General features: G+C 41.4%; 1 protein-coding gene across 1 annotated transcript in view; it reads left to right on the top strand.

Annotated features, from left to right (window-relative positions):
• Nucleotides 1–355: 355 nt before the first annotated feature.
• bnc2 (basonuclin zinc finger protein 2) overlaps nucleotides 356–14,802 on the top strand; it is a 179,614-nt gene continuing 165,167 nt past the window's right edge. The window contains exon 1 of the mRNA XM_058066792.2: nucleotides 356–863. Within this exon, the coding sequence (XP_057922775.2) occupies nucleotides 846–863 (18 nt within the window). The 5' untranslated portion in view covers nucleotides 356–845. The remainder of the gene's footprint in view (nucleotides 864–14,802) is intronic.

The raw sequence follows: 14,802 nt of genomic DNA, 5'->3' as shown, positions 1-14,802 counted from the left end.
AAAAGAACCGGCTCCCTTAAAAGAGACAAAATTTCCATCAATAAACTTGTTTTTGAAAGTAACTATAGTGTGTTATAAATAGTGATATAATATATATAATAACTAATTTCATTATTTAATTACATATTACATTGTATTATTGTATTGCATTATCTCTTATTGTCATAACATTCTAATAACAATGCTGACTTTTGATTGGCAGTAAAGCATCAATTTCATATGCGAGCTGTTTCTAACATTTGGACGCAACAGGTTTTTGTTGTTGCAAAAAAAGACGCCACACTTAATGACACCAATCAAGTCATCAACCAGGAGAAAGTGAACGCAGCCCACGGCTACTGGTGCGGGAGCGGAGAGCCTGCAAGCAGACACCTTCTCTGCAAAGCCCCGAAACCGGCGTGCAGACGGAGAACCGTCCGGGGGGGGGACTAAGTAATCAGGGAGGCGTTTGTCGTTCTCGCTTCCTTGTAGCTTTTTCCTTCAAGGTAGGACAGGCAGTTTGAGCTTGTTGACTCATTTAGAGGGAAAAGAAGGGGACGTCGTGATTGCGCGTCACCAATCTGACTTTCCAAACCTGCTTTGACGCGCTTGCTGCAAGAGGAGAAGAAGAAGAAGAAGCAGCAGAAGAAGAAGAAGAAGCGAGGACCCTCGTAGCCAAAAGAGTGATTATCATCTGTAATCGTCGACACCAAAAAGTGTCAACAAGCGCAGAGAGAAGTTTTAGAATCGAACGCTGAGCACACAGCGAGGAGCAGAGTCCCCCGCTTGAGGGCGAAAGCAGACTTTTTTGGAGGGAGACAAGTTTTGCAAAAAAAAAGTGCCAGGAGTTCTCGGGGTTCTGTCAGATGCAACATGCAGCCATGGTAAATATAAGTTTTTTTTCTAGTTAATAATTTAGAACAAATGTTATTCTGTCATTTGAATTGATCAGAGTGGTTTGCTTTGTGCGTAATGATGTCCTGAAAAATGGTATTAATGATTGACAGTTGTTTAAAAATATCAAACACACCCAGGAAAAGGAAAGAAATGCTTGTTTGGCCTCATACTGAATTTGTAGCCACTTCACCTCTTGCACTTTATTAAACATAAAGACTCAAAAAGTAACTTTTTTTAACAGAAACTGTGACAGTTCTACAATTCCATTGCATATAATTCACTTTTTATTGAACTTTGGATATTTTTAACCAACTTTATACTAATGCATAACTTCATAGAGAGACTTAGTTAAATTTTTTTCCAGGCATAAAGGAGCTTTAGGGCAGATATAGAAGGTGATGATGCTGTTTTATAGTACCAACACACACACACACACACACACTGAGACACAAACACTATGTTCATGTACTACATTATAAAAGACAGCTAAGAGGAAGGCGGTGTAAGAAATAACAAAACATTGGGAGATGAATGGCCCCCACTTGAAAGCCCTACTTAAGTACCTTCACACATTCATCAGTGAGTGTGTGTCTCTTGCACAGTACTTGTGTCCTGGTCTATGTGTTTGTTGGGATGTTCAGTAAGGCCTATGGTGCTGGTGAAGAATGCCAATTTACATTCCAGCAGTGTCATTTCATGACTTCTATCTCTGGGCTGCTCTCTTCACTATGGCAGGTAAGAAACATTTTCTTCAACACAAAAAAAAAAACAATGTTGCGTTGCTCTAGCAGGTGTTTGGAGTGTGTGAGATTTGAAGGCGAGGGAATCATGAGCGGAGTTAAAGAGCAGAAAGTTTGGATATCAAATTGTGTGTTTATTTCAAAACATGAATTGTAATTCTGGTTCGTACCCTGCGAACACACCCGTTCTTGTTCTTACTGCTGAAAAAGTTCCATAGTTCCATTCTGGTTAGTGTTTACGCCCCCTGAACTCAGCACCCATTGTGTTCTTTGGCCGAAACATGAAGTAAAACGGCACATTTTAAACCACATTTTATTTCAGTTGAACATACATCAGATTACAATTGAATGCATCACATCATCAGTTCACAGTTCCACATGTCCAAAAGGAGTAGGAAGAAGCAAAGCTTATTAAATCCTACCCCTCCATCTGGTACTTTTACAATCAGTAACTGTTACATTTGTTCACTTCCTGCTTTCCATAATACAGTTTTTTTAATTCTTATTGTTTTATTATTATGTACTATAAGTTTTTTTTTTAATTTTTTGTCTCGTACCAAAGTACGAGGTGATATGGTCATACAATGACATAATGGGTACCATAGTAAGTGTCAATATAGTGATATACGTATATAGCACATCATGACTGGTTCAAGACTCTTCATCCTTGTATTTAGCAAACATCAACTGCTTGTAATCAACTGCAAAAGCTACTTTGCTGACAGGAAACAATACGTACAGCTAGGAGAATACACATCTGCAAGTTCATATATTACATGCGGAGTTCCCCAGGGGTCAATACTGGGGCCAAAACTGTTCAACTTGTACATAAATGATATCTCCAAAGTTACAAAAGACTTAAAGCTGGTATTATTTGTGGATGATACCACGACTTTTTGTTCTGGAGGGAGTACAGACGAAATCATTAGAAAGGTCAGAGAAGAAATGGTCACAGTAAAAAGCTGGTTTGATAATAATAGATTGTCCTTGAACCTAAGTAAAACTAAAATCATGCTGTTTGGTAACGGCAGAAAGGATGCACGCACCAGCAAATACAAATAAACAAATCAAATACAAATACAAATTACCCGCATTTGATTCAAAATGTTAATAATGAAAAAGACCGAAAAAGATGCTCAGCTTCAGCCAATCACACAGGGGCGTGAGGTCAAAAGGCAAAAAAAGTGGAGGTTGTCAAGCCAGTCGTGATTCCCGCGGTACTTGGTGAATCATGAGACGGGAGAGAAGAGTGTGTGCGTAGCCGCTGGTTAGTCGGTTCAATAATCTGCTGGACAGGTGGGCCGCTGAAGGCACCGGCAGTCGGCCCCCCCTTAGAGAGGCTGCTAATGAAGAGAAAGGCTGCTTCGTGGTGCTCCGCTCCGACTCCGCCAACCCCCCCCTTTGTACCCCCTGCCGGCTTCCTGTGATGACTACCCAAGTACCAGAGCACTCCCCTGCGCCGTCATGACTGCGTCCTTTCCAGGCCGCCTGCTCTTATGACTTCCATACCCATTTTGTCCTATTTAGAATAGAGTGCATCATCACCAATCACCTGATGCTGTGTATAATGACTGTCATGTAGACTGACCAATGATTGCATGTCAGGTGACTGATAATCGGTCAATGATGGTACAGTCAGGTACCGGGTCAACATAATGTAATGACACAATGTATTACATTTGGCTAACCGTTGACATGCAGTGTACCACACACTGAGCGATGCTGCAGCATATAATAATCGATGTGTAGACTACCCAATGACTGCATGAACGATGACTGATACGCAACCAGTGGCGGTCCAGTCAGACAATGAAGAGATCAACATAATAAACACGTAAACCGGTGCAGTGCAGTGTATACTGATACACATGTAGACTGCCCAATGACTGCACGGGCAATTAAAATACCCAAGCGCCATATGTTACTATAAACATAAAAACTAGTGCGGTGGCTAATATTTGACATTTTCCACAGATTGAGTGACATTGCAACTGGTGTTAACTAAAGTGACTGATGTGTTGTGACAAAAGAATGGTCAATGACATTTGCCTGGTAAATGTCATTGATGCAAAGGCTAATGCATGGCATGTACCACCTACACCACAACGACATTGCTGCTGCTTGTAATGGTCAATGTGTAGACTGTCCAATGACTCCATGAAGGACGATGGAATAAAAAAACAGACAATGACAGTGTTGTGGCTAATCATGTGCTAAAATACACAATCACTGGTGTTGCTATTAGCATTGTTTTTAGGCTCCTTGTAACCTTTGTTATGTTATTTAGATTAGAGATTAGATTATCCATCCATCTTTGCTTTTGCTCATGCTTATCCTCACTGTGGTCTCGGATCTGCTGGAGCCTATCCCAGCTGGTCACCAGTCATTTGCTGGGCAAATATAGAAAATAACCATTCACACATTGACAATTTTAGACTCTCCAATATGAATTATTTCATTTTTTACCGCTTATCCTCACGATGGGTCGCAGGGGGGTTGCTGGAGCCTATCCCAGCTGTCTTGGGGCGAGAAGTGGGGTACACCCTGGACTGGTGGCCAGCCAATCACAGGGCACATATAGACAAACAACCATTCACACTCACATTCAAACCTATGGACAATTTGGAGTCGCCAATTAACCTAGCATGTTTTTGGAATGTGGGAGGAAACCGGAGTACCCGGAGAAAACCCACACATGCACGGGGAGAATGTGCAAACTCCACACAGAGATGGTCGAGGGTGGAATTGAACCCTGGTATTATTATTATTATTAATAATATTATTATTATCATTAATATCATTAATATCATTAATATCATTAATATCATTAATATCATTATTATTATTATTATTATTATTATTATTATTATTATTATTATTATTATTATTATTATTATTATGTGTATAATGATTGACATGAAGATCGCCCATCTCCATCAACAACGACTGAAAAAAAAAAGGTTTGCCGGGCAGAATGCGCGACCATAAAAACTGTATACTGATAAACATGTAGACTGGCCAATGACTGCATGAACAATAACAATAGTCACGTACTGTGTGTTACAATCAACAAAATGGAAAATAGTGCAGACGCCAATCCTTGACATGTATACCACATAAGGGCTGTGTATGATCGACATGTCGACTGCACCATGACCAATAACTGACGATACATCAGCAGCAGCCATTTCTTCAAATGAATTCGGTGAGCTATCAGCACAAATTGAAAGTTGAAAGATGTTTGCACATCTTTCACAAAGCTCTGCTGTGAAGTTAAAGCCGGAGCAATGCACGAGTGAATACAAGTATGCGAGACATGCAAGGAAGGAAGAAAAGAAAAAAAAAAGTACATTTATTTTATCCAGACAGTGACTACAAAGCAACATTCTTGCAGCATATGTATCCATGCTATCCGGGGGAGGGTCAGCGCTGCACCCATTTGGCCCCAATAATGTCTCAGGTGGTAATATTTTGAAAGAGGGAGTAGGATTGTACAGGGGGGTCACACACCTGGGGAGGGCTGAGATGGAGAAATGTCTGAACAAGACACCAGACCGAGCACTTAAAACAAATTGCAAGTCTGAGTTCTTAATTTTAAATAAGCACGGGGGCCAGACGTTAATAATGTGAAACAATAAACACCTAATATATATAATTAGGCTTTTTTTTTTTTTTTAGCTCGGCAGCGAAACTTGAAGAAACTAAACCTTCTCACTCACTTACAATTTAATTTCCTGTGAATACACTTTAAAACGCGGTCCTCGCTACCTTAAATAAACAGCCGACGCTAATCAGGAGGCTTTAACGGCTGTTATGACAGCAGCCTTTATGATGTTTTCACTCTCGTAGTATCACATAGATTTTTATCTCTGGGGTGTTTAAACGGGCTAAAAGATAGTATTTGTCTCTGCGGACGGTAGTTTTGCCCATGATGGAGTTAATCGGATTACAATCAGACTACAGCCTGTGTTTAAAGTGTCACCCGATATGTGGACTTACACATGCTGCCTTTATGTGGCCTTGCAGTTTCATTGCAAATACGTATGATCACGTGTTCTTAAAAAAGAACGAATGAACGGGGAACATTGGTCTATCCCTACACGCTTGCTATTTTTTTAGCATTTTGATCTGTAATTAAGGGCGGCCTTAAGGTATGTCGTAAGTATGTCGTAATTTCACAATGAAATAGCTACATCACCAAAATCCGATCAGACTTAGGAGACCACATAGGCAGTAAGTCGCTGTTAATGGACGACACTGCTGACGGGGATGTCGTATAACCTCATGTCAAAAAATCGGAACTATGCCTTTAAAGCTTCAATCATAATTTTAGGTTGAGAATAACTGTTGTTGTTACATTAGCTTGCGGCCGAGTGGTTAGCGTGCAGGCCTCACAGCTAGGAGACCCAAGTTCAATTCCACCCTCGGCCATGTCTGTGTAGAGTTTGCATGTTCTCCCCGTGCATGCGTGGGTTTTCTCCGGGGACTCCGGTTTCCTCCCACATTCCAAAAACATGCTAGGCTAGTTGTCCATAGGTATGAATGTGAGTGTGAATGGTTGTTTGTCTATATGTGCCCTGTGATTGGCTGACCATCAGTCCAAGGTGTGAAGACAGCAAATTTTTTTTGTCCCGTGAGTGGGTGCAGGGCAGAAAACGTTTGAGAATACTGGCCTATGCTAATACGAGTGGACCAGCCAGGACACCTCCCATGGTATATTTGCTAGTCTTCATAGTGACTGGGTCAAACTGTGGCTGACAATCATAAAAGCTTCCCATAAAAAACCCGTACAAGTTTTAATAACACATTTTAATAGTTACATATTATTATTATATTATTCATACCTATGGACAATTTAGTCGCCAATTAACCTAGCATGTTTTTGGAATGTGGGAAGAAACCGGAGTACTGGAGATGGCCAAGGGTGGAATCGAACTCAGGTTTCCTAGTTGTGAGGCCTGCGTGCTAACCATTCATTCATTCATTTTCTACCACTTATCCTCACGAGGGTCGCGGGGGGTGCTGGAGCCTATCCCAGCTGTCTTCGGGCGAGAGGCGGGGTACACCCTGGACTGGTGGCCAGCCAATCACAGGGCACATATAGACAAACAACCATTCACACTCACATTCATACCTATGGACAATTTGGAGTCGCCAATTAACCTAGCATGTTTTTGGAATGTGGGAGGAAACCGGAGTACTGGAGATGGCCAAGGGTGGAATCGAACTTGGGTTTTCTAGTTGTGAGGCCTGCGTGCTAACCATTCATTCATTCATTCATTTTCTACCGCTTATCCTCACGAGGGTTGCGGGGGGTGCCGGAGCCTATCCCAGCTGTCTTCGGGCGAGAGGCGGGGTACACCCTGGACTGGTGGCCAGCCAATCACAGGGCACATATAGACAAACAACCATTCACACTCACATTCATACCTATGGACAATTTGGAGTCGCCAATTAACCTAGCATGTTTTTGGAATGGAGGAGGAAACCGGAGTACTGGAGATGGCCAAGGGTGGAATCGAACTTGGGTTTTCTAGCTGTGAGGCCTGCGTGCTAACCACTCGGTTTGAAAGTAGCTCCCAATGTCTTTTATTCGCATGGATTGTACCAACTAGAATGACTTAAATGTCAATTCCACATCACAACTGCAGGGGGAGCCATGGAGAGGTTGCTTTAATTGAGTTGAACCACAATTAATTTGCATGTAAAGTGTGAAATAAACACATCTGATGCGTGGAATCGGTCCAGTGGCTGGTGAAAAAGGCCTTCGGATGCTAATCCAAGCGTCGTCCAGCTGAAGCTGGGATGTGATTCAAAGAGCAGAAACACAGGAGCTGCCTCCCAAACAGCAGTAGAGTTGTAAGCCAATGGCTCAGCTGGGAGCTTGGAGCTTATGTGGTGTCATTTACCTTTTATAGCTCCCCTCCTGCCATAAAGTTGCTCGCTAGAAACTCCAAGACACCACTTTGTTCCTTACTTTATTTCCGAGTGCTTTCAGATGACTTTTACTTTTCTGAGAGCGGCCGTTCTTTTCAGGTCGGGTGTTTGTTTTTGATGTTTGCGTTACAGCGGCCCGTGTGCCACCCGACTGTGCAAAGATCTCCTCGGGCCATGCGGAGAGTGATTTGATTAAAAGAGAATCGTTTGCCCCGGAGGTGTCTTTTCTGTTCTCTCCCGAAAAGCTGGCGTGAGAAATGTGATATGACAAGATAAGTGGTGGCTCATGAAAAATTCCTGAGGACTGAGACGTAGCATGTTGACTTTGGAATGATGGCCCAGAGTGTCGAGCTCTGTGCGAGGAACTCTGCCTTTGAAAGGACTCCTCCGGTTTTCTCATTTAGGATCTGTTTATCTACACTGAGCGCACAAAGTACACCCCCCCCCCCCCGTCTGTGTTTCATTCCTGGCATTTTGTCCTACTGGCATGTTTGACCGTCCACCTGAGGACATCACCTCCTGATATTGGCTGCTGGGCCTTTAAATATTTGAATATTTAGAAAGGCCTCTTTCAAATATGCAATATAACATACAACAATATAACATATAACTTTATATGCAATATAAAGTCAAAATAACATTCAAGTATATACACAAGTATATAGACAAACAACACATCCACAGGCAATACAAAACACCCAAGGTAAATCAAAACTTACATTCAAAGCATAGAACATTAGACATAGAGCCTTTTTGCTCTGGTGATCAAGTCTGGTGCTTGTGTGTCTCATTGAACATTACCGTAACATTACTGACACCTCATGACCAGCGTAGAATACTACATATCATCATGATTGAACAGCTTGAACATGCTGATTTGAGGCAAATAATACATGCTTTAGTATGCATTATTGACTAATAATAGGCTGTATTTAACCACTAAACAGCATGATATATTCATTGATATATTTTTGAAAACCGTGATAGTCGCAAAATAGGAAGTGCAAAAGGGTGAGCGATGGGGCGGTATATGTACATTTTGCCGATCTATTGTCACATATTTATTGTTACCGACTTAAAGTGGATGAGATGTGTTTGCTGCAGAAAAATTAGCTACTTTGGAGTATACAGTAAAGTCTCGTTATATCGATATTGGTTATATCGAAGTACTGCTTATTACGATACTATTTTCATTTCCCGGCAAATTTCTAGTCTTTTATGACATAATTAGTTCCGTTAGTACGATACCCGGTTATTATGATAATCCGGTTACTACGATGCCCTTTTCATCTCCCGCCAGCCAATTTGGTCTGCTTATATCGATACAAAAGCAGCTTAAATCAATCTTTGCTTAAGGATTTCAATACCAAAAAAGAACACGGCGAACGGCTGCTTCCAGTCAACTTTATTTTTCACACTTCCACCACCAGAGCGCAGCACACACACCGATTGTTGCTCAACCCACCCCACATAGCTGGCCAAACACATGCCTGCAACAGTGCATTATTGCCCACTTTTAATGCAGTTCGGCGCAGGATCGGATATATCGACAGTCCGGTTATATCGATATTTTTTCCGACTCCCGACAATATTGATATAAGGAGACTTTACTGTATGTTCAAAAACAAGTGGTTAGCGCGCAGGCCTCACAGCTAGGAGACCCGAGTTTGATTCCCTCGGCCATCTCTGTGTGGAGTTTGCATGTTCTCCCCGTGCATGCATGGGTTTTCTCCGGGTACTCCGGTTTCCTCCCACATTCCAAAAACATGCTAGGTTAATTGGCGACTCCAAATTGTCCATAGGTATGAATGTGAGTGTGAATGGTTGTTTGTCTATATGTGCCCTGTGTTTGGCTGGCCACCAGTCCAGGGTGTACCAAAGACAGGCTAAAAAATATAGAATATGGGATAGGCTCCAGCATTCCCGCGACCCTCGTGAGGATAAGTGGTAGAAAATTATGTGCGGACTCACTGCACAATAATTCTTCACCACTTTGTACTTTGACTGCACTTTACCATATAAAAAAATACTGGATATTAATAAATCAGACGGTTTTGTGGTTTAATTTGGCCTATTAATCGTCAAAACATATACATATTAAGCATATAATTGAGTAAATTAATTATCTTAATTAAGTAAAATCCAAGTATAACAAAATCAAAGATGCTGTAATGAGATGAAGCTCTCTACACTGGTCAGACACACTGTGTCAGTCATGTTATTGTAATATTCAGTGAGACACACAAGCACCAAACTTGCTCGCCAGAGCAACAGCCTTTTATTGCAAGTTTCAATGATGTCACAATAACTCCTAACATGGCCTACTGTTGCAACCATAACCCACGGCACGTTAAAACTCAACTCTGAACCACCAACGTCACTTCCTTCCTATTCAGCTTCTTTAGCACCGAAACACACTTATAGCAACACACATAAGCCTTATGTCTTATTTATGTCTTAAATTGATTATTTTCTCTTATTATGTCTACCATATTGGGTAATATGAGCGTAAAGGTGACTGTAGAAGTGTTATTTAATATCTAGAAGGCTATCATAATGTTAAAAACTATATTTAGAAGGCTGTAAACAGATTAGTAACTACGGAAATTTGCTTATTACGGTTGGGTCTAGAAGCAATTAACCACGACAAACGAGGAATTACTGTTTATGTAAAAAGCAGATGAAGTGCACAATAGCGCTTAGACACACTTAACTCATTAGCATTAAAGCTACAGACACACAACACGCCATGTTCCCAGATTTTGGCTAGATTTTGAAATGATAATAATATTTAATAGTCATTTCTGTGAGTAAGAAGAATAATACCAAGCAATGCAATGTAAAGCAATATAAATTGTTTGTCGTCCTACCGAGGAAGACATTTATCAGCTTCCTTTGGAACATTCCCCTCACAACGATTCTACCTTGAATACTCTTGCAGCCTTGTATTTTTTTTTTTTTTAATATTTTGGCCCTGACTGAATTAAACACGGCTTTGGTGATTCACAATTCGATTCCACCTCAAATCAGCGAAGGATGTCGTCTGCTTTTGTGTACATATTCAATAGATTGCTTTCTTGTATTTTCATGCCAAAAGAAATGCGGGCATCCATCAAAGCTGAGTCAAAATTGTGTTCACTTTTGACACATTCAGATCCTTTTTAGAAGACTCATTGAAATACCGGTAAAGTCAACAGGTCAGACAGTTATTGGATGCCATTACAAGATTTCATTATTTTTTTTACATTAGCATGTAAACCTATTTCAGTGCATCCATCCATTTTCTATATTAGGGTTGTGGAGTATGCTGGAGCCTATCCCAGCTGACTTCGGGCGAGAGGTGGAGTACACCCTGGACTGGTCGCCAGCCAATCACAGGGCATATATAGACAAACAACCATTCACACTCACATACATTCAGAATTGGGAGATGTCAAAAGCCAAAAAGCCAAACCTAAGAGGAAAACGTGCAGTTAAAAATCTGTCCATGCTGACTGAACCGATTTTATGTAAGGCACGCTGAAGTTTCACTAACACAATTTCAGTCACATACACTACCGCTCAAAAGTTTGGCATCACTTCTGATCCCTGGTCAGTCTGAGATATATCTTGACAATCCTGCTATGAAGTCCAGCATCCTGAAGTCGCCGCTTCACTGTTGATACTGACCCTGGTGTTTTTACGGGTACTATTTAGTGCAGCGGCCAGGTGACGACCTGTGAGGTGTCTTTGTCTTAAACTACACACTCTCAGATATTTGTCTTTTTGCACAGTTGTGCATCGTTTTTATGTCCTTGTTAAACCCAGTTTGTGCTGCTCTCTGAAGGGAGGCGTTAACAGCATGGTAAGAGATTTTAGTTTGGATTTTTAGTTGGGTGTTCTTATAATCTGTGAGTCTTATAAATTTATGAACTTGGATTAGCAGCTATATCAGGAGGTTGATGCAGAGAACTGACTGTTGTGGATAGTAGGCCTCTATGCAAAAATTTTGATCGTTCTTTGAAAATCATCTGATTCATTTTAATTTTTTCAAGTTTGGGAAATGGATAAAAATGTTTGTAAAATGGATAAAAATGTTTGTGAAATGGAAAAAATTGTTTGTGAAATGCACAAAAATGTGTTTTCTTTGTGAAATTGTCAAGTGATCCCCCCCCCCCATTCTATAAACTTGTAGATCATGGTCATATTATATAGCAGGAGAAGCCACTCGCAATACCAGTGTACGTCCACGGAGATTGGCCGGGACGCTCTCGCTCCTCCAAACGGACAAGTTCACTACGTGCAACATTGTATGAAAACTCAGGCAACATTTATTTTAACAATTTAAATGTTTGTCAAAACATAATACTCAAAGTATTAATATTTAAACACAGAAAGTGAACAAACTATCAGTAATTCCTGAGACATGAAGAAGAGGTAGTTATTCCTGAAATGGTAAATGACTATTATAATTACTTTTCTCATAGTTTATAAGGGTTGCTTAAAGTTGCATCTTATTTTGAGAAGAATAAAGTCATAGTTGCAAGTTGTAACAGATGAAAGTACACAATATTATTGTCTCAGCGACAGAAAGACCTGAAAGTGGCTGAGAGTGGCTGGTGTTTTTGCTGTCGGTTGGTAGGTCGGGGTGTGGTGTTGTGGGTCAGTGATGTTTTTAGAGTTTGCAGGGGAATTCTGCTGACAGGTAGCGTGTCAGCCGGGGGGACAGTGGCGCTTTTGAGACAGACACAAGAGACAAGTCTCAGAGAGCAAGAGAGCGAGAGAGAGTAATAGGGCCTCTTTCATGTGACTCCGCATTCCACTAAAGCACAGGCAGGCGCAGGCACAAGACCAAACATGCGTCCACACATCCACCTCCCGCCCCTTCCTGATCGCCCTCGGTCGCTCACCTCCTGCCGGTCTGCTGCACGATGACCTTCAGGTGTATGAAAGGAACCCATGTCCCGGTGACGCTACATGAACACATCTGCTTGGGACATGAGTAGATGATCTCATGAAAACTGCACCATATTATGTTCACTACTGTACTATCACACAGCATGTGTCAAGAGAGTGGATGAGATACCAGGAAACAGGCTCCTTGTGCACTTGGTTCTGTATCTTTATATACATTTGAATAGAAAAGGGATCACCTAATGGAACTAACTCATGTACATCTTATAGGGAGGTGAAAAATACAATAAAAATGAAAAAAAAATATTGTTTTCCCACTAATGTCATTACAAAAAACAATAAATTATGGGGCATGCACGGTGAACAAGTGGTTAGCGCGCAGGCCACACAGCTAGGAGACCGCGAGTTCAATCCACCCTCGGCCATCTCTGTGTGGAGTTTGCATGCTCTCCCCGTGCATGCGTGCGTTTTTTTTCGGGTACAAAAATATTGTTTTCCCACTAATGTCAAAAAACAATAAATTAATATTTAATATAGTTTGATTGCACGGTGAACAAGTGGTTAGCACCCAGGCCTCACAGCTGGGAGACCCGAGTTCAATTCCACACTCGGCCATCTCTGTGTAAAGATGTACATGAGTTAGTTTCATTAGATTCTTTTTCTATTCAAATGTATATAAAGATACAAAACCAACTGCACAAGGAGCCTGTTTCCTGGTATCTCATCCACTCTCTTGACACACTCTCTTGTCTGATAGTCCAGTATTGAACATAATATGGTGGTATGGCCATCTCTGTGTGGGTTTTTTCTCCGGTTTCCTCCCACATTCCAAAAACATGCCAGGTTAATTGGCGGTCGAGTGGTTAGCATGGTTAGCACGCAGACCTCACAGCTAGTAGACCCGAGTTCAATCCCACCCTCCGCCATCTCTGCGTAAAGATGTACATGAGTTAGTTTCATTAGATGATCCTTTTTCTATTCAAATGTATATAAAGATACAAAAACAAGTGCACAAGGAGCCTGTTTCCTGGTATCTCATCCACTCTCTTGACACACTCTCTTGTCTGATAGTCCACTATTGAACATAATATGGTGGTCTGCATGGAAACCATACAGTAATGTATTGGGTAAATTTTCAAATCAGGCCATAAAATTAAGAATATAAGGCATCAGGGTAATTTGTTCATTTAGACAACGTGTCAATCATGTAGTTGCAAGATTTTTTTTAGGCTTACTGAACAAAGTGCCCATATGAAGGTACACAAATATTCAGTAACAAACTTTAAAAGTTAATTTGTGTACATGATCCGACTAAATTCCAGCGAGAAAGAAGTGACATGGCGACACAGACGCGCAAAAACTCATTCTGTCCTCCTGCTTGTTTCTTTATTGTACCCCCTGTCACTTTGTCCTATTCATTTAACCTTTCCTTAGAGCCAGCAGACACTCTGCAGCTTTAGGAACAATGCCAGAAAAAGCCCCACTGTCACAGTTATTAGATTCCTTCTACCCTGGCAACTCAATATGAACAGACAGACAGAGAGAGAGAGAGAGAGAGGTCTGTTTTGAGGGGACGGCGGGATGGGGTTGGGGTGTGTTGGGGAGCAGTTGACATGGCCGCCCATCTCCTGTGGTGAAAGCTCCTCTTGACTTTGACTGGCGGAATGGGAAAGTTAGCTGTGGATGGAAAAGGAGCTCGGTGTGACCGTCTTGTGCTGCTGATGCGGCGGAGCCCTTGAGGACTTGGAGTGAAAACATACGCAGTTTGTAGAGGAATTCTGTTTTTAATGGCTAGTTAGGAATTCTACCCCCCACACCACTCCTCCTCTGCTAATGCTAATGCTTGAAACAGCTGTAAAAGTGTGTTTTCAATGATGGAAGCAGCGTGGATGTCACTGTGCTGTCTGTGTGTTGACATTCACTAAAGGCCATACTTGTGTTAATTGCGACACACTGATTGCCTTTTCCTGAACTTTGCCATAAGGTCGTATCAAAACAAAAACTCACTAATGGATGAGATAACAGAGACAAGCTCCATGTAGCCTTTGTTGTGGTATTTAGATTAGAGATTATATTATCCATTCATTTTTTATGATGCTTATCCTCACTGCGGACTCGGATCTGCTGGAGCCTATCCCAGCTGATTTTGGGCAAGAGGCGGGGTACACCCTGGACTGGTCGCCAGTCATTTGCTGGGCAAATATAGAAAACAACCATTTACACATTGACAATTTTCGCCAATCACACGGCACATATAGACAAACAACCATTCACACTCACATTCATACCTATGGACAATTTGGAGTCGCTAATTAACCTAGCATGTTTTTGGAATGTGGGAGGAAACCGGAGTACC

The sequence above is a fragment of the Doryrhamphus excisus genome, linkage group LG9 (assembly GCF_037039965.1).
Source record: "Doryrhamphus excisus strain RoL-2023G ecotype Guam linkage group LG9, RoL_Dexc_Guam_v1.1, whole genome shotgun sequence".
Lineage (NCBI taxonomy): Eukaryota > Metazoa > Chordata > Actinopteri > Syngnathiformes > Syngnathidae > Doryrhamphus > Doryrhamphus excisus.
Note: the sequence above shows the minus strand (reverse complement) of the source record. Positions and strands in the feature narration are given on the sequence as shown.